This window comes from Ictidomys tridecemlineatus, chromosome 1, assembly GCF_052094955.1.
Source record: "Ictidomys tridecemlineatus isolate mIctTri1 chromosome 1, mIctTri1.hap1, whole genome shotgun sequence".
NCBI classification, from domain to species: domain Eukaryota; kingdom Metazoa; phylum Chordata; class Mammalia; order Rodentia; family Sciuridae; genus Ictidomys; species Ictidomys tridecemlineatus.
In genome coordinates this window covers 89438877-89462788 of record NC_135477.1, presented here as the reverse complement: position 1 = coordinate 89462788, position 23912 = coordinate 89438877, and the positions used below count along the sequence as shown (strand labels likewise).

Genomic DNA, 23912 nt, shown 5'->3' with positions numbered 1-23912 from the left:
GTGGGAGGTGGTGAGGCTTGTGGTGGAGGGAGAGGCTTGTGGGAAGCTGATGGTGGCAGTTGGGCTCTGAGGGTTTTTCCTCAGGAGCTGTTTTGTTTGGCCTGTGTGGTTCTAAAAATAAAGTTAGTTTCTTTTGACAAGTGGCTCCTGAATTGTGCCCAGCCAGACTACAGCATTGGGGCTGTAGCTCAGCGGCATTGTGCTTAACTAGCATGCGTGAGGCACTGGGTTCAATGCTCAGCACCACATAAAAATAAATAAAATAAAGGCATTCTGTCCAACTACAAAAAAAAAAAAAAAAAGCTTAACATAATGTTTCACCCCGCATTTTTTCCCCAAAATATTTAGCATAAAATCTACAATGATTATGCAGTGAAATATGGTATACATATAAGGTGATGGGAACACCAGAAGATAAAGAAAAAAAGATATGAACTCAAGAAACATTCAAATAACTCAATGTGCCAGAATTAAAGACAGATACCAAAACACAAATCAAATAAACTCAGAGTACCAAACAGGATAAGTAAAAAAAAAAAACCCTACAACTGAGCATATCAGAATCAAGTTCAGACAAAATCTTGAAAGAATGTCAGGCTCTGTGGTGCACCTCTGTAATCCCAGAAGCTTGGGAGGTGGACTCAGGAGGATCACAAGTTCAAAGCCAACCTCAGCAAAAGTGAGGCACTAAGCAACTCAGTGAGACCCTGTCTCTAAATAAAATACAAAATAGGGCTGGTGATGTGGCTCAGTGGTTGAGAGCCCCCGAGTTCAATCCCCAATAGCCCCCCCTCAAAAAAAAAATCTTGAAAAAAGCCAGAGGAAGGGAAAAAAAAGCACTACCAACAGAAGAGAAATACACTGGACCTCAGAAATAATGCAATAAGACTGGAATGGAATATTTAGAGTGTTCAAAGGTAAACAATTCCCCAATCTAGAATTCTATATCCAATGAAATTATCTTCAAAGAGGGAAAATTATCTGAGCAGGGATTTGCTGCCAGCAGATTACCTTGCAAGACACGTTAAAGCTAGGCATGGTGGTATGTATAATCTGTAATCCCAACTAGTGGGAGCCTGAGGCAAGAAGATTGCAAGTTTAAAGCCAGCCTGGGTAACTTGGGGAGACCCTGTCTCAAAAATAAAGATGAGCCAGCATGGTGACGCATGCCTATAACCCCAGCAGCTAGGAGAGCTGAGACAGGAGGATCACGAGTTCAAAGTCAGCTTTAGCAATGGTGAGGTGCTTATCAACTCAGTGAGATCCTGTTTCCAAATAAAATACAGAAATAGGGCTGGGGATGTAGCTCAGTGGTTGAGTGCCCCCGAGTTCAATTCTGGCACCACAATAAATAAATAAATAGGGCTAGTGATATAGCTCAGTGGTAGAGTGCCCCTGGGTTCAATTACCAGTACAAAAAAAAAAGAGGAGGAAGAGGAAACAACAACAACAGATCCTCAGTAAGGGTCCACTTCACATCCACAGAATCAATTTGAAAGTCAATAAGATCGTCAAGTGATGAGTATTCATTAATGTTTCAGAAGCACTGCTTAAGTGAATAATATTCCCATACTAACCCTCACAGAAGTGTCAATTTTCATATTTACAGTATTGTGACACATAACTTATTTTTTCCTAAACCTTAATTCCTCCTCCTCTTTCTCTAATTACATTTACTATTATTCTGTTTTAGATTTCAGATCATGAGCCATGATCTAAATGAACTAAAGCATTTTTGCTATTCTAAAAAAAAAAAAAAAAAAAACTTTTCAAAAAAATAAAAAACATTTTTCCTACCTAAAACAATCACAGAATCATCTTCAGCTTTAGAAGACACATTTAGAGTGATAAAATTACCTTAGTCTTATCACCAGCACTAGTCTTCTTTATCTTCAGGGTTAGGGCCATTCATTACAGTTGGACGGTTTAACAATGGCCTTTAAACTAATTCTGTACATTCCGGTGACTTGCTTGGTTTTTTAAAAAATTCATAATTTAACTCTTTATTCCTAAAAGAAATACTGAACCAATCATGAAGATATTCTGATTCTTCTAACAGAATAGTGCCACTAACTTTAAAAACTGTCACTTTAGAATACAAGGGAATAAACTGAAAAACTGCAACAGAAAAATATTCAACAAGCTGTTTTAATGTATAAAGACCAATATTAAAGTTCAAATGGAAAAACAAGAGGAAGAGACAATGGCCTTACCAGATATCACAGCTCATGTAAGCATCAAGAATAATAAGTAATAAAAAGAGTTCAGACAGCCAGGCATGTTAGTATACCTAAAATCTAAGACTATGGGGAGGTTGAGCCAGGAGGATTCCAAATTTTAGGAAAGCCTGGGCAACTAGTGAAATTCTGCCACAAAGTAGAATTTTTAAAAAGGAATAGGGATGTAGCTTAGAGAAAGAGCACTTGTGTAGCATGTGCTAATAAACCCTGGGTTTGATTCCCAGCACACACACACATACACACACACACACACACACACACACACACACACACACACACACAAAATCAGATTGTTGTCTTTACAACAATATGAATTCTAGAAGTTTGGGGTGAACTAGAACACTTGCAAGCACGCTTGAGGCCTGGGGTTTGATCCCCAGTAAAAAAAATAAAACAAAAACAAAATTTAAAAGCCTAGATCAATAATTTAAATGTAAGTAAAATCATAAAAGGGGAAAAATCAAGTTGTTTATTTTAAATAATCTTGCCATGGGGGACTTTAAGCTTGGCTCAATATCCAGAAACTATTAAATTAAAGACTAATTTTACTGCAATATTAAAACTGGCTACACAGCCATACAAAATAAATTCAGGGTCTAGAGGCGTAGCTCAGTGACAAAGCACTTGCCTTGCCTAGCCTGGGTTCAATTCCCTGCACACAACACAACACAAGAAATAAATGACACATACACAAAAAAATTTTAACACACATTACCATTTCCTGAGGCAAGCAACACAATTAAAAACAGGTAAAGAATGAAATGGGTTCACAGAAATGGCTTCTGAACAAATGAAGACTCAATCATAAGGGAAATGCAAAATAAATTACAAACAAAAATATTTCACTGGTAAGATCAGAAGTTTTGAAAATATGTTTTCAAGAGCATACAGAAACAAAAAGCAGCCTGAGGCAGTGAAAACTGGCATATCCTTTACAGAAAACAATTGAAATAAAACCCATATTCCCTGTACATCTGAAACTCCTCACAGAAAATTATCCCTAATATAATTGCACATGTAGGAAGTGATATACAATCTTAACAGAAACAGCAAAAGACCAGGAAGACTATAAGTCAAAACAAATCTATAGCTGGGTGTGGTAATACATGCCTATAATCCTAGCAGCTCAGGAGGCTAAGGCAGGAGGATTGCAAGTTCAAAGGCAGCCTCAGCAACTTAGGGAGGCTTTGCCTGTAAATAAACTACCAAAAAAAAAAAAAAAAAAAAGACTGGGGATTTGTGGCTCAGTAGTTGATTAAGCACCTGGGGTTCAATCCCCAGTACCAAAAAAATCAAACCAAACAAACAAAAAAAAATCCCAAATCTATACAATGGAGTATTATGTAGCCAGTAAGAAACAGCCTGTTGAAAGGGAGAAAAAAATCCAACAAACAAGATATATATAGGGTAGATAGTATGCTACCATTTGAACTATTAAAAGGTTGTATCTGTAGATCTTTGTATTGGGATGCTATCTGAAAGACACACAAGAAACTCATGAACAGCTGTCTCAAAGAAAGGGAAACAACACACAAAGACATGGGAGAAAAGGTTAAATTTTTGGTTTGTTTTCTAGTACTAGAGATGGATCCCTGGGGAAAGTGCATATGCCAGGCAAAGTCCTTTACTACTGAGCTAGATCCCCAGTTGTCATTTATATTCCTTCTAATAATCACCCATGAAGCAAATGTGTAGATTTTTTAAAGTAAAGTTTCATACTTTATTCCTTCTTCACTTCCAACTCAAAGGTATTCTGGCTCACACATCCAAAGTGGGGCATTAAATTATCCCCTTCACCGTAATATCCAAAATCACACACAAAACTTTTCTAAACGATTAGGTATGAAAAGTCTGAAAATGCCACATCCTTCTCTTCCTGTGTCCCCATTCCTCCACCACAATTCTAAAGGCTAATTTAGATATGGAATCATCTATTTTAAGTTACATGTGAAAAGCAAGATTAGGGACTATTTGCAGGTGCTAAGGAATGATCAATTTCTAATCAGAGTCCTTCTCAGGTTCCAAAAATCAGCTCAACTAAAGGCAAGGGTGCATGTAGCAAGCACACCAGAAATAGAATGATATTAAGGAAGGCTAGGACAAGAAAACTGGGGTGGGGGGGATCAACACTAATGTAATATGAGTCTAAAGATATGAATCACACATGGAACACTATGACGGAGTTTCAGAGTAAACAAAACTGTTAAAAGAATGACAAAAACCCAGTGGCAACAGCATCTGTCAATAATAAATTCCCTCTCACCCCAACTTCCATTTCTTTGAGTTCTACTTTAAGGAACACTAAAGCAAATTCAACACAAACAATGTAGATACGATTTTCTGCCAAAATAAGAACATCAGGTCACTCATTACTTAATTTATAATAAGCTCTATAAAATTGTATTACAACTAAGAATATCAGGGGTTTTCAAATATTAACATATTTATATATTATTTCCTACATGCCTTTTACTTCAAATAAAATAGGGCTTTACAAAGCTATTATGCAGCAACTAATCTTAATATTCTTCTAGGTGCCCAAGGCATCTCATCTAACACTGCTGATTTATTAACCTGTCTTGCTATAAAGTTTCATGTTTTTCCATCATGAGATTACCTTATAAGCAATTATAATTTCAATCAGTCAGGTCAATCTACTTTAAGTATCTGAAAATAATCTTAAAATAAATAATTGGAATACACTTTAAGACTGCATTTCAGGGCTGGGGATGTGGCTCAAGCGGCAGCGCGCTGGCCTGGCATGCGTGCAGCCCGGGTTAGATCCTCAGCACCACATACAAAGATGTTGTGTCTGCCAAATACTAAAAAATAAATATTAAAATTCTCTCTCTCTCCCTCTCTCACTCTTTAAAAAAAAAAAAAAAAAAAAAGCCTGCATTTCAAAAGGGACACAATGGTACAGGCCTGTAATCCCAGCAACTTTGGAAGCTGAAACAGAAGCATTGCAAATTCAAAGCCAGCCTCAGCAACTTAGTGAGACCCTTTTTCAAAAAGTGGGAGGCTGGGGATATAGCTCAGTTGGTACAGCACCTGGCTAGCAGGTGTGAGGTATTATGTTTGATTCTCAGCACCACATAAAAATAATTAAAGATATTGGGTCCATCTACACCTAAAAAGTAAAGTGGTAGGATGGGGCTCAGGGGTTCAACACTCCTGGGTTCAATTCCAGGTACTAAAATTTACTAGACAGACATCCATCTAAATCATTTCCTATAATTCATAATTTTAAAAAAGTCCCATAATTCATGATAAAAGCCTTCAACAGGGGGCTAGGAGTATGGCTCAGAGGTAGAGTACTTGAATAGCATGCAAGTGCTTGGGTTTGACCCCAAGCACCTTAGAAAAAGAACTTAACAGAAGGAAGAAGAAACACTATCTTCCTAAGCAAAAACCGACAAAGTCCAGGGAATAAAAACAAAACTTTATAGACATTTGTATATTATAAACTGTGAAATGCACAAGATGCTTTAAATAACGCATACACATAAAAAGATTAAAAATAAATTATTATAATGAAAACTGGACTATTTAGGATAAAAATTATCTGGGATAAAAATGGTCTATGTTTAAAATGTGGAAAATACATCTAAAATAAGGATGAGCCAGGGAGGTGGAGCAGGTCTATAATCTCAGTTACTAGGTAGGCTGGGGGGTAGGAGGATCCTAAATTCGAGAAGACTGACAATTTAGTGAGACCCTGTCTTAAAAATTTTTTAAAGGGTTGGGGATATAGCACAGTAGTAGAACACTTGCCTAGCACACTTCTCGGGGTTTGATCACCAGTACCATAAAAATAAATAAATAATATAAATTTAAAAAATGGGGAAGACAGAAGTTTTCCAAATTTGAGAGCACTCAACTGAGACTGAATAAGAATGCAGATGGAAATGAATGTGAATACAATAAGACTTCTAAGGATTTCTGAAGAAGGGCTCAAGAGCAACCAACACAACCATAATAACATAGGACTCAGGATAAGATAAATGGAGAGCAAGGACCTGGAAAGTAAAGTTCTGGATTATTCTTTTTTATTTTTTTTATTTTTTTTTCAGTAATAGGGATGGAACTCAGAACCTCTCATGTGTTAGTAAAGAACTCTACCCAGAGCTACAGCCTCAGCTCTTTGTATTTTTTATTGAGACAAGATCCCCCCTAAGTTGCCCAGACTGGCCTTGAACTTGTGATTATCCTGTCGCAGCCTCTGGAGAAACTAGGATTGTAGACATGCATAAATTTTGGTTTGTGAACTTTTTCCAAAGTTATTTTCCTCTATTGAATCACATTACAGACATAAAGTAGAATTTCATAAAGCATTAATTAAATGTAAATAAATAATCTTCCTTTCACTTCTTTCTAGCTTCCAGATACTTTTTTTATTTGCTCATGTTTCAACTATCTGATACCTAAAAACTCTGCTTAATGCAAAAATTTCTCTAGCAAAAGGGCTCACAACTTTTATCAAGTACTTAAAGGAGTCAATGACAACAACTTAAAAAAGTAGAAAGTGGGGGAGACAGAGGGGAGAAGATACTGCTTAATGGGTACAAAGTCATAATAGGAAGGGAAGAATACACGATGATATTCTATTATAGAGGGTGGTTATAGACAATATTATATCATATGATCTAAAACAGGAGAAAGTTCTGAATGTTCTTATCACAAAGAAATGATAAATATTCAAATGACAGATAACCTAAGTATCCTAAGTAGATCAACATGCTCCAAAAAACTACATTTTACCCCAAAACATCTATAATTATTATGTCAATTTAAAAAACTCGGGCTGGGGATGTGGCTCAAGCGGTAGTGCGCTCGCCCGGCATATGTGCGGCCCGGGTTCGATCCTCAGCACCACATACAAACAAAGATGTTGGGTCCGCCGAAAACTGAAAATAAATATTTAAAAATTAAAAAAAAAACTTTCCTATATTCCCAATAAATCATGGCAAAAGATAAAACTGCCAAGTGACTCTATGCCACTTACTCCTTTCATTGGTGGCAGGATCATCTCTTCAACTTTGGAATTATAGTTGGACACAGATATAGTCCCATCTACCCAGGAGGCTATAGTCCCATCTACCCAGGAGGCTATAGTCCCATCTACCCAGTAGAAATGCAAATTCAAGGTTAGCTTGGACAATTTAGTAAGACCACATTTCCAAATAAAGAAAAAAATAATTTGGGATTATAAAACTGTTAATATCTTTAGCTTTTCATCACTGTTAAAAAATACCTGAACAAATCAACTTAAAATGAAGATTTATTCTGGCTCATGGTTTCAGAGGTTTCAATTCAGGACTGCTTGAACCCATTATCACCTTGGGCCTATGGTGAGGGAGAACATCATGCTTGGGAGGACATGGTGGGAGCAAAGCTGGTCACCTTATAGCATCCAGAAAGTGAAGAGCAAGAGGAAGGATCTGGAGACCCCAATATCCCCTTCCCACCTCTGAAAGGTTCTACCACCTTCCAAAAGTGGATAGATGTATTTACCATAGACCCGTAGGGGGCAACTTAAGATCCAAACTATAACACTATTCTTACAGATTTTTGAGTAATTTTGAAGTCCCAACATAAAATTTAAACTACAATCTCCTATAAAGAGTTTCATAACTTTTTTCTCTAATGTGATATCAAACCTAGACTGCCTGCCTCCTTTTGTCGGGGGAGGGTGGTGGTACTAGGGATTGAACTGAGCCTCACACATGCTAGGTAAGCATTTAATCACTGAGCTACATTTCCCATCCCTTTTTAGTTTTAGATTGAAACAGGTCTTGGTAAATTGCCCAGGCTGGCCTCAAACTTACAACCCTCCTGCCTCAGCCACCCAAGTAGCTGAGATTACAGGCTGTGCTACTACCCAGTTCCATTTTCTCTTAATTAAGGAGCTATATAAGAAGCAACATGCTACCAGGCATGGTGACCCATTCCTATAATCTCAATGACTCAGGAGATTGAGGCAGAATAGGAAATTCAAGGCAAGCATGGGCAATTTAGTGAGACTTGCCTCAAAATATAAAATAAAAAAGACTGGAGATAGTTCATTGATAAAGTGCCATTGTAGTTAAATTCCCAGTACTGCCCTTCTCCCAAAAAAATAACATGTAATCTAAAAATTACATCTTCCTGGGCTGAGGATGTGGCTGATGTGGCTCAAGCGGTAGCGCGCTCGCCTGGCATGCGTGCGGCCCGGGTTCGATCCTCAGCACCACATACCAACAAAGATGTTGTGAGAACTAAGAAAAAATAAATAAATATTAAAATTCTCTCTCTCTCTCTCTCTCTCTCTCTCTCTCTCTCACTCTCTCTTAAAAAAAAATAAATAAAAATAAAAATTACATCTTCCTAATTAAATTGCTGGTAAACATGAAAATAATTATCTGCTTGTGAAAAGGAGTGACTCAGAATATTCAACAGGAGGGGCCTATCCCAAGCAATGAAATTGGATCTGTGGCTCTGGGACACCCTCTAGGTCTGTTGGATGTGTTTCTCCAAGTGACAAATAAGGACTAATTTCCCAAATTATAAAGCACACACTGCTCGTATCTATTCTTTTTTAAAACTGCTGAATCTTTTTTTTTTTTTTTTTTGGTACCAAGGATTGAACCCAGGGGTACTTAACCACTGAATAACATCCCAAGCCTGTTTTTAATATTTTATATAGAGATAGGGTCTCAATGGGTTGCTAAGTGCCTCACTAATCTGCTGAAGTTGGCTTTGAACTCTTGATCTTCCTGCCTTAGCTTCCCGAGTTGCTAGGATTATAGGCATGGGCACCAAGCTGGGCTGATGAATCATTTTTATGTTACTTTTGTATTAATTATTATTAATACTGTTAATAATGAAATAATATTTAGAAAATATTAAGTAATGAGCCAAACATACTTAAGTGATTTTCAGAGTCTTCATTTTATAGATAAATGGGAAATCTGGCTACATTTTATTCCTGGAGAAATATGTACCTTTCATTAAAAGGCAAATACATGTCATGTGCAGAAACCAACTTTAAAATGAATCAAAGAACATTTAAGAAACACGTAGTGCATACACTGGGACAGATGAGGCATTTGAAAACACGAAGGAGAATGAAATTTCACTTAATATCTTAAGACTCTAGGAGCACATACATACAGATACCAAATACTAGTTTGTAAAATAACCCATTTTATACTGCATAGGAAAATTATAAAAATCAACAATTAATGAAAAGTAAAATTATATATATATATAAATACATATATGTGCATATACATATACATATATGTATTTTTTTTCCTTCCAAGATGGAAAATAAATAGGTGCTATAGATACTGCAGTACATCTAGCCTTGCTGTACATTCCCAGTCGTTAAGTCAGAAAGTAATTTAGAATTATCACCAAGGAAACACACAAACCAACCTGGATAACCATGATGTTCTGTGGTAAATTCTGGGGTAATGAGATTCTTAAAAGCTTGGCACATATCTTTATTTTTAATACTTAGTTTTTAGTTTTCGGTGGACACAACATCTTTATTTCATTTTACCTAGTGCCTCACATGTGCTAGGCAAACACTCTACCACAGAGCCACAATCCCAGCCCTTGGCATATACCTTCTATAATGGGTCCACATTTCAAAAAGTGAATATTAGGAAATGGTTCATTCAAGGATGAGATGAAGCAAAATTTACATTAACCATCTGATAACATTATAATCTAAAGTGCTTGGCCTTCCCTACAATAAAAACACAAATTCCAGTATTATACCTAATATGCCAGATAGTGGCATTTCAGTCAACTATAGACCACACACAAAGGATCGATTCCATAGGATTATGTTGGTGAAAAAAACTCCAATTGCCTCATAACATCACAGCCATGGTAAAGTCATAAATGCAATGCATAACCCACTTGTTTATGACACTAATATAAAAAAACCCATTGTGCTCCCAGTTGTATAAAGCAGAACACAGGCAAGTATGTATAACACATGATAATGGTAATAAACAACTATGTTACTGGTTTATGTATTTGCTATACTAGACTTTTAATCTGCTTATTTAAAAAAAAATAATAAAACAAAAAGTTAGCTAGGTATAGTGGTAATCTCAGCAACCTGGGAGGCTGAAGCAGGAGGACCACAGCTTAAGGGCAGCTTTGACAAATTAATGAGACCCTGTCTCAAAAGAAGATTTTAAAAAGGGCTGGATGTAGGTCAGTGGTAAAGTACCTCTGTATTCAATCCCCAGTACTGCCTAAACCCACCCCATTAAAAATAAAAAAAAAAAGAAAGAAATTAAACAGTGAGATGGCCTCAGACAGATCTTGAGGTATTCTAGTAATCACTGCTATCATAAGCAGACAGCTCTTTGTATGTTATTGCCTATGAATACTGTCTAGTGGGATAAGATATAGAGGTGGAACAGAATTGTACTGATAATACTGGTCCTGTACAAGCCTTTGACTAATGTGTGACCTTGTGTCTTAAATTTTTTCTTTTTGGTACCGGGGATTGAACTCTTGAATTCAGGATGCTTAACCACTGAGCCACACCTCCAGCCCTTTTTTGTATTTCATTTAGAGATGGGGTCTCACTGAGTTGCTTAGTGCCTTGCTAAGTTGCTGAGGCTGGCTTTGAACTCGTGATCCTCCTGTCTCAGTCTCCCAAACCCCTGTGATTACAAGGGCGTGCCACTGTACCTGGCTTAATTTTTAACCACAATAATCATCTTGTTTAAAAGAAATTTAGGGGCTGGGGATGTGGCTCAAGCGGTAGCGCGCTCGCCTGGCATGCGTGTGGCCTGGGTTCGATCCTCAGCGCGACATACAAAGATGTTGTGTCCGCCAAGTACTAAAAAATAAATATTAAAATTATCTCTCTCTCTCTCCCTCTCTCTCAAAAAAATAATAAATAAAATAAAAATAAATAAATAAAAGAAATTTAACCGAAGCTCAGTGGTAGAGAATTTACCTAGAATGGGTAAGACCCTGTATCTGATCCCCAGCACTGAGGGAAAAAAAAAAATCTTAAAAATAAAAAAAAGAGAGAGCTTATATACAAATTTTGTATATCTGTTAAAATATTTAAAAAAAAAAAAAAACATTAAAAGTGGGCTAGGGATGTAGCTCAATGGCAGAGTGCCTGCCACTGGGCTTGATCCTTAGGACTGCATAAAAATAAATAAGCTGGGTGTGGTGGTACACACCTGGCTCAGGAGGCTGATGCAGGAAGATCGTAAGTTCAAAGCCAGCCTCAACAAAAATGACACACTAATCAACTCAGTGAGATCATGTCTCCAAATAAAGTATAAAATAGGGCTGGGGATATGGCTCAGTAGTCAAGTGCCCCTGAATTCAATCCCCAGTACCGTAAATAAAATTAACAAAAGTTAAAGGGCCTGAGCATGGCAGCATTTACCTATAATCCCAGCAATTCAAGAGGCTAATGCAGAAGGATTACAAGTTTGAAGACTCAGCAATTTAGCAAGACACTGTCTTAAAATAAAGTGGATTGGAGATGTAACTCAGTGGGAAAGTGAGGTTCAATCCCCAGTACAAAAAAAAATAAGGTGGACTGGGAATCTAGCTCAGTTGGTAGCATGCTTGCCTAGCATGCACAAATACATAAGGCCCTGAGTTCAATCCCCAGAGGCACCAAAAAAGGAGTTGTCTAACATATATATATATATAAAATAAGTATATATAAAACAAGGATTATAAGGAAAGATTATTTTTATATACAATGTGCTTTTGTTTTAAGTTAAATGTTATTACAACTGGGCCCAAAATTGTATAAAGTAAAAAAAGTTATAGGAAGCTAAGATTAACTGAAAAATTTTTCTAAATAAATTTAGTGTAGTCTAAGTGTAGTGTTTATGAAGTCTACAATAATGTATAATAATGGCCTAGGCCTTCACATTCAACCATCATTCATTCACTGACTCACCCAGAGCCACTTCCAGTCCTATAAGCTCTATTCACAAATATGTTTTTCAGTATCTTTTTTAATGTTTATGTATGTTTAGATACACAAATACCACGGTGTTACAACTACCCACAGTCAGTACAGTAACATGCTGTATAGGCCTGTAGCCTAGGAGCAATAGGCCATCACATAGCCTAGGTGTTCAACAGTTTACAATGTCTAGGTTTGATTTAAGTACATTCTGATTTCTGAGCAATAATGAAATTGTCTCATGATATGCTTGAATAAGGAAATAACTGAATTCTCAAACCACATTAATTTTCTATCTTTTCCCAAACAGGAATGGACACTTTAAAATAAATTGACTTGTTAAAAAAATGGTATTCTCTCACGCTGGATGGTCCACATTCTCCCTTACTTTATCCCCATTATCCCCAAAGACATCTCTCCCTTGAACGTGTGTATCTGTTTTCCTAAATAAATCCATGTCTATGAAAACAAAACAAACAAAAAAACAAAAAACTCACTAGAAAATCAAATTCTGGTTGGGTACATTTTCACACAACTGTAATCTCAGCTACTTAAAAAGCTAAGGCAGAAGGATCACAAGTTTAAGGCCAGCCTGGCCAACTTAGCAAGACACTGTCTTAAAAAACAAAAAACAAAACAAACAAACAAACAAAGTAAGTTTCTAAAAAAATAAAAATAAAGAATAAAAGAAACTCTAGATCCTTTGAAAAACATACTAATAAAATAAAGGTAAAAAGGAAAGCCAAATACAAGCAGTTCTCAACTAGCAAACTTTGTGCCCTAAAGACACTAGATTTTTTTCTCCTATAAAGATAATGTTTTAAGTAGTGGCTGATTTCCAACTATACTACCCAGAACAGTGGTAAACATACAAATGCAATGAAAAATATTAAAACCCAACATTGTACAAGTCATTAAAATCTGGGTCAGAGGCTCTGCAGGTACACACCTGTAATCCTAGCAGCTCAGGAGACTGAGGCAGGAGGACTGTGAATTCAAAGCCAGCCTCAGTAAGGTCGAGAGGCTAAGCAACTCAGTGAGACCCTGTCTCTAAATAAAATACAAAACAAGGCTGTGGATGTGGCTCAGCGGTGAAGTGTTCCTGAGTTCAATTTCTAGTATGAGAAGTTATTAAGAAATTTTATTTTATTTTATTTTATTTTTAAAGAGAGAGGGGGGGGAGGGAGGGAGGGAGAATTTCTAATATTTATTTTTTAGTTCTCAGCAGACACAACATCTTTGTTTGTATGTGGTGCTGAGGATTGAACCCAGGCCGTACCCATGCCAGGCAAGTGCGCTACCGCTTGAGCCACATCCCCAGCCCTAAGAAATTTGATTTTAAAAAGATATCAAAAGCAAGTTGGACCCAGGGACACAAATACTCAAGAGGCTGAGGAAAGAGAATCAAGTTTCAGGTCAACCTGAGAAATTTTGAGATCTTGTCTCAGAATTTTAATAAATGGGTATTGGGATAGGGATGTAATTCAGTGGTACAACAGCCCTGGGATCAATCCCCAATGCCACAAAAATAAACTAAAAAAATATAGTGATTTGACTCTGTAACAAAATGTCCCTGGGTTCAATCCCCAACACCAAAAAACTTATTTGAGAGTTATTTGGGAGCCTGATACAGGAGAATTACGCAAGCCCAAGAGTTGAAGGCCAGCCTGAGCAACTTAGTGAGACCATATCTCCAAAAAAAAAAAGGTCACTGAGGATGTAGGTCAGAGAACACTTCCCATGTGTAAGACCCTTGGGTTTGATTTCTGGTACTAAAAAAAAAAAAAAAAAAAAGAATCACGGTTATAACCAAATGTACCAAAAGGATTACCACATGTCTTATAAAGTAAACCAAAATAATAATATGCACATAAAATCATAACAAGGAACCTGGAAACCACAGAGTAAGCATTTATACTGAGGAAACACAGGTTCAAGGCCAACTTAGGCAATTCAGCAAGTCCCTCTCAAAAATTTTTTAAAAAGGGAAAAGGTGTAGCTCAGGGGCAAAGTACCCCTGGTGTTCAATACCTAGGACTACAAAATAAGTAAGTAAGTAAGTAAACAAATAAATAAAACAACTTCAAGATAAATTTTTAGAAATTACCTTATACTTCAACCTTTTTAGGACTCACAAAGTTCATTAAAGAAGAGTTTAAGATCTGCTCAAGAGCCAACTCTAAGCTCAGCATGGTAGCACAGGCCTATCATCCCAGCTGAGGCAAAAAGATTCCAAGTTCCACGTGAATCTAGGCAAATTAGTGAAACCCTGTCTCAAAATAAAAAGGGCTGGGGGGGCTGGGTTTGTGGCTCAGTGGTAGAGTGTTCGCCTAGCACATGCAAGGCCCTGGGTTCAATCCTCAGCATCACATATAAAATAAAGATATTATGTCCAACTACAACTAAAATATTAAAAGGGGAGGGGGAATGCTGGGGATGGAGCTCGGTTGCAGAAGACTTTCCTAACATACAGGATGCCCTGATTTTGATCCCCAGCACAAAAAGGGGGGGGGCGGGGGCGGGGGAGATGAGAGGGGAGACTAGAGTTGTAGCTCAATGGTAGAGGGCCCCTAGCTTCAATCCCAAAGGCTCCCCCTTCCCAGTGAACTTTACCATCTGTATCAAAAAACAAAAAGTACCAAGAACCACTATTTACCTTTCAATGTCTGTCCCTTACCCAAGCAAATTCATGCTTCTCCTATCAACAAACTTAGAAAACTAGGCAAATTTAGAGGGAGCAGAGCCTGAACTATCAGAAAGTGAAAAGACACACAGGAAAAGTTCCCATTACAAAAGAGAGAAAAAAAAAAAAAAAAGCACACACATATTAAATCACCAATTGCTCATCCTGCAATTTTGAAGCACCACTATCAACAAAATTTTATAGTCAACAAAAGGACAAATAAAGCAGTACTGGAGAACATTAATGATCTGATCAATTAAAGTTACATGTGAAAATCTGGGAAGTGAAGCAACTAACTTCAAATAAACAGCTGCTATATTTACACATCAATCCTCACACCTACCTTCTTCCTTCCAATACACAAAAACAGAACACACATGTGCCCTTGTAATCATATTACTAAAGAATTAGTCCAAGTTGGCCTTGTTTTAGCCAGAAAGAAACAAGCCTGATTTTAAGCCTGAAATATCTGGTGGTCTAGGCATTATGTGATGTTAAATGGCAAGCAGAGAAACCATCACATTAATTATCTGTCATCCTGCCACTAGCCTCCATATTTTCATTCTACATAAAGTGCTAACCTAGAAGAATATATACTCTTTTCCCTGTACTTACAGCTTTTCTCAGAAATATGGAACATGGCCAAAAGTTAAGCACAGGATTGAAGAAAATCAAATCATTATTTTAACAGCTTCTCTCTTTCAAGTCTTTTGTCAACATTGGAATCTCATTATTTTTTTTGTTTTACAGTAACAGCAGTCTGCAGTATTTTCATGGGACTATATATGATCAGCCAAGGCTTCAACTACTGTGTTGATATATTGCCTAGCTCCTAAAAGGCTCCCTATATCCTCAATGTGTAACATGCCATCTTTTAAATGCCTCCAGTCAAAACTTGCCAGACAGCTCTTTCTATTGCAAACACATTATTTCCCTCCTTGGGCCTGCTTCTACCTAATTTATCCCTAATCAGGGGTCATGGTTTCTGGCCAAGATGGCATCCTAGAGTTTCTAAAATACTGTCAATTTTCTAATGTATATAGGTGGATTTCAGAAGGACTTCAGAGTTATAAAACTAGTCTTAGTTTTCCAGAATAATTAGGAAAGTCATAAATGGGAAAGGGATGTAAATAAACAGTCCTTTCACAGCTCCTTGTCTTGTTCTGTTAAATAAGCTCTGGAGTCAGGAGCTGTTTCTTGCTGAGCCATTTTAAGATATCAAAAAAGTGTAAAACTGCAATAGTTTAACATGTGCTAAAACTCAGGTGAATCCCAGTCCCACTGGGGGGAAAAAAAAGAAAGAAAGAAAAAAAAGGAAAACTATGATTGGACACCCTTTTCTTAAAATATAAACCTATTTGTAGGGCTGGGGGTATAGCTCGATGATACAGAACTTGCCTAGCAAGTTTTTGTTTGTTTGTTTGGTTTTGTTTTGTTTTGTTTTTGCAGTGCTGGGGATTGAACCCAATGCCTTATGCATGAGGCAAGCTATATCCCCAGGCCCTGCCTAGCAAGTTTTGAGGCCACTGGTTCCATCAGAGCAGTAAATAAAACCCAAAAAGTAACATGAATCTATTCTTTCATCTCCAGGCAATTTCTTTCCTCTAAAATACAATATGGTTTGAAATAAATTTTTACCAAACTGACCAGACTTGGGAGGGAAAAAGGGTAGTGTTGGGGATAGAGCATGGGGCCTCACACATGCTGGATGTACATTCTACTACTGAGCTCAACCCCTGCACTGGCTAGAATTATAAAATAACATACTTTCCCACCTCAAGAGTAGAGATTGACATCCTTTTCAATATCATCAAGGGGAAAGAATATTGGTGTTTAGGATTTTAAAAAACCAACAGGTGGCAAGGCATGGCAGGAAAGCATGGGTTAAGACAAATCTAGGTTTGAATCTGAGTTTGGTTACCCTTTAGCTGTTTAACCCTCGCCAATCCCACATAACCCCTTTAAAGTCTCAGCTTCTGTTTCAATAAAATAGGTATAACACCCACTTGGATTGGGGATATAATTCAGTGCTGGAGCATTTGCCTAGCATGAGGCCCTGGGTTCCAGCTAAGCATGGGAAAAAAAAAAAAAAAACCAGAAACATCCACTTTTCTCAAAATACAGTGTAGATGATGAAAAGAATTGGTAATGTGAAGAACCCAAAACCTAACCTAAGTGTTTTCAATAAAATAAAAAAATAATAGCTGGGGATGTACCTCAGTTGGTAGAATGCTTGCCCCACATGCACAAAGCCCTGGATTCAGTCCCCAGCACTACACAAAAATAAATAAATAAATAAATAAATATTCTTTTAAAAAACCTATAATCTCTAAAAGAATGATTTGGTAAAAAACTAGAGAATCTTTACTACATGAAACAGAAAAACTACTTCAATAGAAGCTCTTCTGTAAATGCTAGGGACTTTATTGGGCACTTAATTACATAAGAAAACATTCTTCAGGTATTTTTTTCAATTCCCTCCTCCTGTTATTATTTGTTTATATTGCATACTAGGGGTTGAACCCAGTCTCTACCACTAAGAAACATCCCTAGTCTTTTTTCAAATATATTTTTTTAAACGTCATTTTGAGACTGGGTCTCACTAAACTGCTGAGATTGGCCTTGAATTTGTAATCTTCCTGTCTCAGCCTCCCAAGTAGCTGGCATTACAGGCACACCACTGCACCCGGCTCACTTCCCTGTTCAAATAACTAAACCTGAAGGGGTGAGTGTTAATTCAAACCTAGGTCTTTCCAACTCTAAACAGTTAGGTAAGCTGTGTGTGGGTTTTTTGTTTTGTTTTGATTTTTTTAGCACATACTGCTCTCAAACAGTGGTTTCAATTGGAAAGAAGTTAGAAAACATTTTTGTAAACATCATAAAATCCCAAGTAAATACTGATTTTTAGATCATAATTAAAGTTTACCAACTACAGCACCATAATTAATCATTTCAAGAAAGCTGTCCTTACACAGAAACTGTTATTTACAAAATCCAGGTCAAAGATAAGCCTCAGTATTGGCCACCTATGCACACAACACTGTAATACACACCTCAGCTCTGACCAACAACCAAGGCCTACCGGTGAAACTATGCAAAGAGGCCTTGGTGGTACCTGCATTCACATAGGGATTAAGTGCCTGCTGTATAAATAGCAATAAACCCCTGTAAACCAAATTTCACATTTAGTTAGAATTGAGGCTTAAAGTAGTACACAATCTTCCAACTCTTCTGTCATCTAAAAATAACTTATTAGCTCTATAATAGTTATAAGTCCTTACAAACTATAATTTTCAGTCAACTGACCAAAGTAATGAATCATTTACAAAGACTTTAAGCAGAAAACAAAGATATGGGAGTATTTCTTAAGATCCCATATTAAATATCAAAGAATATTCCCAAAATTGAACTCCCATAGAGGTGCCATAAATTAAAAAATAATTTACAACAGGGTTTTTTAAACTATTTGAAGAACACCTTTTAAAAGATTGATGAAAGGGAATGAGGTTGTAGCTCAGTGGTACAGCACTTGCCTGGCCCATGTGAGGTACTGGGTTCCATCCTCAGCACCACATAAAATAAAATAAAAATAAAGACATGTGGGGCTGGGGTTATGGCTCAGTGAAACAGAGCTTGCCTAGCACATAGGAAGTGCTGGGTTTGATCCTCAGTACCCACATAACAATAAATAAATATTGTGTCCAACTACAACTAAAAATTAAAAAATAAAGGTATCATGCCTAGCGCAGTGGTGCACACCTGTAATCCCAATGGTTCAGGAGGCTGAGACAGGAGGATCAAGAGGTCAAAGCCAGCATCAACAAAATCAGGTGCTAAGCAACTCGGTGAGACCTTGGTCTCTAAATAAAATACAAAAATAGGGCTGGGGATATGGCTCAGTGGTTGAGTGCCCTGGTAACAATCCCTGGTAACAAAAAAAAAAAAAATTTCTTAAGTTGGTAAAAGCCCTTATCTCCAATAATGCTCACAGCTGACATATGTAATACTTTGCAGACTACTTAAGAGTGCCTCATTTCATTAACCCATCCATTGCCCTTTTATGGGGAATTCACCAACCCCAAATAAAGACCTCTTATTTAAAAAGTTATTAGTAATTTCCAGAGCTTTTTCTCCTATCTTTTAAATCATAGCCCCTCAAAAATTATGTTTATCAATTTACAGAAATTGTATTTACACACTTTGCCTTAGAAATATACATCTTCCATATCCTATACTCTTGTAGTAAAAGAAAACCCTCGTGTCCTTTTTATCTACTATCATTAACAGTGCTCACATTTTGTGAAGAAGGGGCAGTAAAGAAGAGAACGCCAAGATACTGTCAAGGCCAGTGGCCTTGCAAAGTTTTCAATCTACTTGTATCTTACAAAATTTACAATCTAGTTGAACAGTCTGTTTTATTTTAAAAGGTGTGGGGGACAGGAAGGGGATTAAGGTGTGAGAAGCTGGGGACATAGCCCAGGGGGAGAGTGCCTGCCTAGCATGCCTGAGACCCTGTGTTCTATTCCCAGCACAGCAAAAAACCACCACCACCAAACCTCCTTTCAACAATTTAGTGGTCATTTTAAACAAAAACAGGTGTAGAGCTGGCAAGGTGGCACAAGCCTGCCCAGTTACTCAGGAGGATCACAAGTTTGAGTACAGCCTCAGCAACTGAAGGAGACAAGGGCTGAGGATATCCTGTAGTTCTGTGGTATCACAAAAAAAGACAGAAATTAAAGAAGGAAAAACAAGATCAAAGGACTAAATTTTCTAAGTAATATATCTGCTAAAAGTTATTCCCAATTCCACAAGCTGACTAAACTTTAGAACTGGGAAAAACAACACTGAATTAGGTGGAATTACTAAACACCACAGAATTAATACAAACAAAACACAACTTCCATACAGATTTTATCTTAAGAAATGTTAACTACCGAGGCTGGAGGCATAGCTCAGTACTAGATCACTTGCCTAGCATGTGCAGGGTCCTGGGTTCTTTCCCCAGCACCATAAACAATCAAAAACAAAACAAACAACTAAAAAACTACTGCAAACTATTAAGATAGCAAAAATTTTAAGCAGCCAGAACACAAATACATGGCAGTGTCCTATATACACTTTCAATACCATGCTCATGGCAGACATCATTAATCAACCACACAATGCTTTCCCTAAAACAGGTCTAAATTTCAACATTATCTTCCAGTACAAATGAAGGTAGGCATTATAAACAAATTTGTTGTCTTTGATATTTTTAAAATACTGTTCAAGCAAACTGTGTGAAGGACCAAAAATTATGTATTTATGGTTTCAGTTTATAATATTTGAGTTGGTTCCCAAACACAAAATACTCCTAAAATTTTCATCTTTTTTAGCTGGGCATGGAGGCACAAGCCCATAATCCCAGAGACTCTGGAGGAGGAGGCAGGAGGATCACAAGTTTGAGGCCAGCTGAGGCAATTTAGCAGTACCCTATCTAGATATAAAAATGAAAAGAGTTGGAGATAGAGTATCCCTGGGTTCAATTCCTAGTCTACAAAAAAAAGTTTTAACTTTTTGCTATCAAAGAAAATAAAACACAAAGTCAATATTTTAAATAGGAAAATACATTAATTAGGGAAATATAATAAAATATATTTTTGAAAAATGTAACCCTATTAATGAGTTTGAGAAAACTATATTTTTGGCAGCTCATTTTTGACCCATTTGAATCCAGAAAGAGTTCCTTTTTTCTGAATACCCTGAAAGTTAAAATCAGAAAGGTCTATTCAATAAGGGATGAAAAATTACTAGTTTGGAAAAAAAAAAAACTACTATAATATTACTCTGTAACTGAGCAAAAGAAAGAAATACTAACTTTGGTTTTACAGTTTAAAAGATCTACAGATTAAAACACTAGAAAGAATATGTGATTTCCGTCCCTTCTTTCCAAGAATAATTTCAGGTAGAAAAGATATCAGAAGACACAAAAAGGAAAAAAAAAAAAAAGATTTCTGGAATCTAGAGTCAAGTTATGAGTGAATGACATTTAGCATAATCCAAACCAACAGAAAGGAGTGAATTCTGTATATAGGACATTGTAAAAAGTCCTGTGGTAGAAGAAGAAGGAACTGTTTATCAAGTCCAACAATAAAAAACACCTCTTGTTGAACACAGAAACCAGGAGGCTTCAGTATCCTGGCCTAATAGCAAGATTCAAATATTAGATATACATAGACAAATGATATCACAATCTAAAAAATAAAAACACCATAAAAGAGGGCATTTCCCCATCTCAAATCTAACCTTAATTTCTACCAATACTTTTTAACAGTAACTTGCTTGAAAAGCTACCTGTACTGTCCATTAGAGGAAACTTTTAAAATCCTTTTTTAGTAAAGTTCCATATATACGGCCATAATGGCATTTTTCCCCTTTATTTCCTGTTATCTTAAGGACTGAAAACTTTTGTACTCCGTTTACTTATTTTAAGTACGAAAGTATAATAAGCATTACTTTCTTGGACCTTTTTTTTCTCCCTAAAACATGACTGAAACCTGAATCATCTGTAAAGACTTGAGACATCCTAAAAATAAATTTGCATCCAATTGTCAGTTAGTTCTTTTTAAATTTGTACAGATCACTCATTAAAAAATCAAATTTAGGGCTGGGGGTATAACTCAGTGTTTGAACATCCAAAAAAATAAAATGAATTTAAAATCTGCCTGCATCAACAGACTGCATAAAAAGAAAACATAAGATCAATTTTGCTTCTTGAGACAAACTATCTCAAGTAAAGAAGTGACACCAGGAAAGAGTTGACATCTGGGCAGTTACTGGAAAAAGTTTTGGGGACATAAGTAATGCTCATTTAATCTATGATTACAGAATACCTTTTTTCTCAGTGGCTTTAATCTCATTACCAACGCTGAGTTGTAAACAGAGTGCACTTATTACATAGCATGTATTTAGTAAATGGGGAAGCAAATCTAATTCTTATCAGAAAAAACGCCTTCACAGAAAAAGAACTTTAAAATAAGCCACTAAAAGAAACGAATGGGAAGAGCGATCAGGAACACCTCTTTTCCTTTTCCCGTTTGAAGAAAACTAACCATCCCAAAGGCGCACATCCCAGACCCTGGCTCCAGCCTTTAGTAGTGAGGAACCAAACGCGTTAACAACAACACAAACTAGCTTCTTACCTCCTGGATACGCTTCCTGGCCCGCTGAAGCACTTCTTCGTAACCCTTCTGTCGAAGCTCGCTGAGGCTTTCGTAATACTCCTCAGGATCATCGGTCTCCGTGAAGAGCACCTGAGAGAGGATCTTCCAGCCACAGGTGTCCAGGCCGTGGCCCAGGTAGACCTGGAGCTGGTAACACAGAGTATCGATCTCCTGCTCTGTCATCTCAGGCGCGCCCCCGAACAGCACGGTCCACATGCCGGAGGGTTCCTCGGGGAACACTGGCAGGCATGGCTCCAGCTGCGAGTTCACAGAACACAGCTGCTGGTGCACGGCGCGCAGATCCTGAAAGGAAAAGAGCCCGGCCCAGCTGCACTCTTCAGCCGGAGACTCCGGCTCGGCCGCGGGAGGCGGCTGCTCCGCGTCGGAGAGCGCCAGGGGCGTCTCATCCTCCCTAACCATTTCCAGGACTTCGATCTCCTCGGAGACCGCCCCGGAGGCGCTCACAACTCGCACAGAGGAAACCGGGGCCTCCTTGGGCGCCGTTTGGGTAGCAGTGGCGGACCCTGCCGCATCTCTGGCTTCCACTCCTTTTCGGACCGGGCTAGGCTTGGCCCGCGCAGGGCTCCTGAGAAGACTCTCCGCTCCTCTGCCGGCCGGGCTCCGCTGCGGCGGGTCCCCCCGAAGACAGCGCGCGCTCCGCGGAGAGCCTCCCTCCGCCCAGGTCGGACTCCTCCGGGACCCAGGGCTCCGGACTGGAGTCGCAGAGCCGGTGGCCTCAGGCCGTCCCTTGCCCACCGGGCTGCCTGGCCCGCGGGTCCCGTCAGACACGGGTGCGCCAGCCTCGGCACCCCCTCGAGTCCCCGCCTGTTCCCGGGAGCCACTCCTCTGCCTCTGGGCTGTCCGGTTGTGGCAGGTTATGGCAAACTTGCCTTCGATCTCGTTCCAGGCCACAATGAACACGAACTTGTGCTTCTCGCGCTCATCGAACACATGGGGCCGCACAGCCACCCAGTCCGACTCGAGCGTCTCCTCCAGAGCGAAAGACATGGTGGCTGCGGCGCCCGGCCGCGGGGGAGGGCCGACGACCCTACCCGCCTGAAGTCTCGGTGGCTGGCTGCACCGCGCCCCCTGCTCACCCTCTCCGGGCGCCTTCAGCCATCTTAGCACACCGGCCGGCTCTCTGCGCTCGCTCGGCCGCCCCTCCGCACTCGAACCGCCGAGCTCCTTTGTGGTGCGGCTCGCAGGAGAGACAATACGCGTCCCCGAAGCAGGTAGTTCACATGGTCACGTGCGGCCGGATCTGTTTACAAGCCCGGCGCTGCGGCAGCGCCTCGCGGCTGCCCGGCCGCCCACCGCGCGAGGCCGCAGAGCTGCGTCTACAGCACTCCGGAGACGAGAAGCCGGCGCTGCAGGGCCGGGCCGGGCCGGCGGGCTGTCTATCACCGCCGCTCGCCGGGGCCGATCTCCCCGCCCCTGCTCTTCTTCCTGCCCTCCGAGCGGAGCCGGCCTCACAGTAGACGCGTCTCCTAAACTCTGCGCCTCAGCATCGCCACAATGTTGCCATTAAGCTGCTGACGTCGGCGGCTCCACGAGGGACGTAAACACGGGCACGTGCCGCACGCTGGTGACGCGGCGGCGGCGGCGGCGGAGCGCGCGCGCCGCCCCGCCCCTCCGCGTCCCCCAGCGCTGCCAGTGAGAGGCCGCGCTCCCGACTCTTAGTTTCTTTCCGCTTAGCCCCTCCTTCCCGGGGTCGGAGCCTGCAGCCTGCAAGCTCCCGGCACAGTGAGAATCGAAGGTGTGCCCAGTGGCATAGGTGGCCTCCAAACCCAAGGGAAAGGAGAAAAGGTGGAGGAACTGAGATATTTAGAACT

General features: G+C 39.1%; 1 protein-coding gene across 1 annotated transcript in view; it reads right to left on the bottom strand.

Moving 5' to 3' along the window:
- Nucleotides 1-23653, bottom strand: part of Jmy (junction mediating and regulatory protein, p53 cofactor) — an 84923-nt gene extending 61270 nt beyond the window's left edge. Inside the window, exon 1 of the mRNA XM_005328996.5 lies at nucleotides 22060-23653. Coding sequence (XP_005329053.1) covers nucleotides 22060-23088 — 1029 coding nt within the window. The 5' untranslated portion in view covers nucleotides 23089-23653. The remainder of the gene's footprint in view (nucleotides 1-22059) is intronic.
- Nucleotides 23654-23912: the final 259 nt, after the last annotated feature.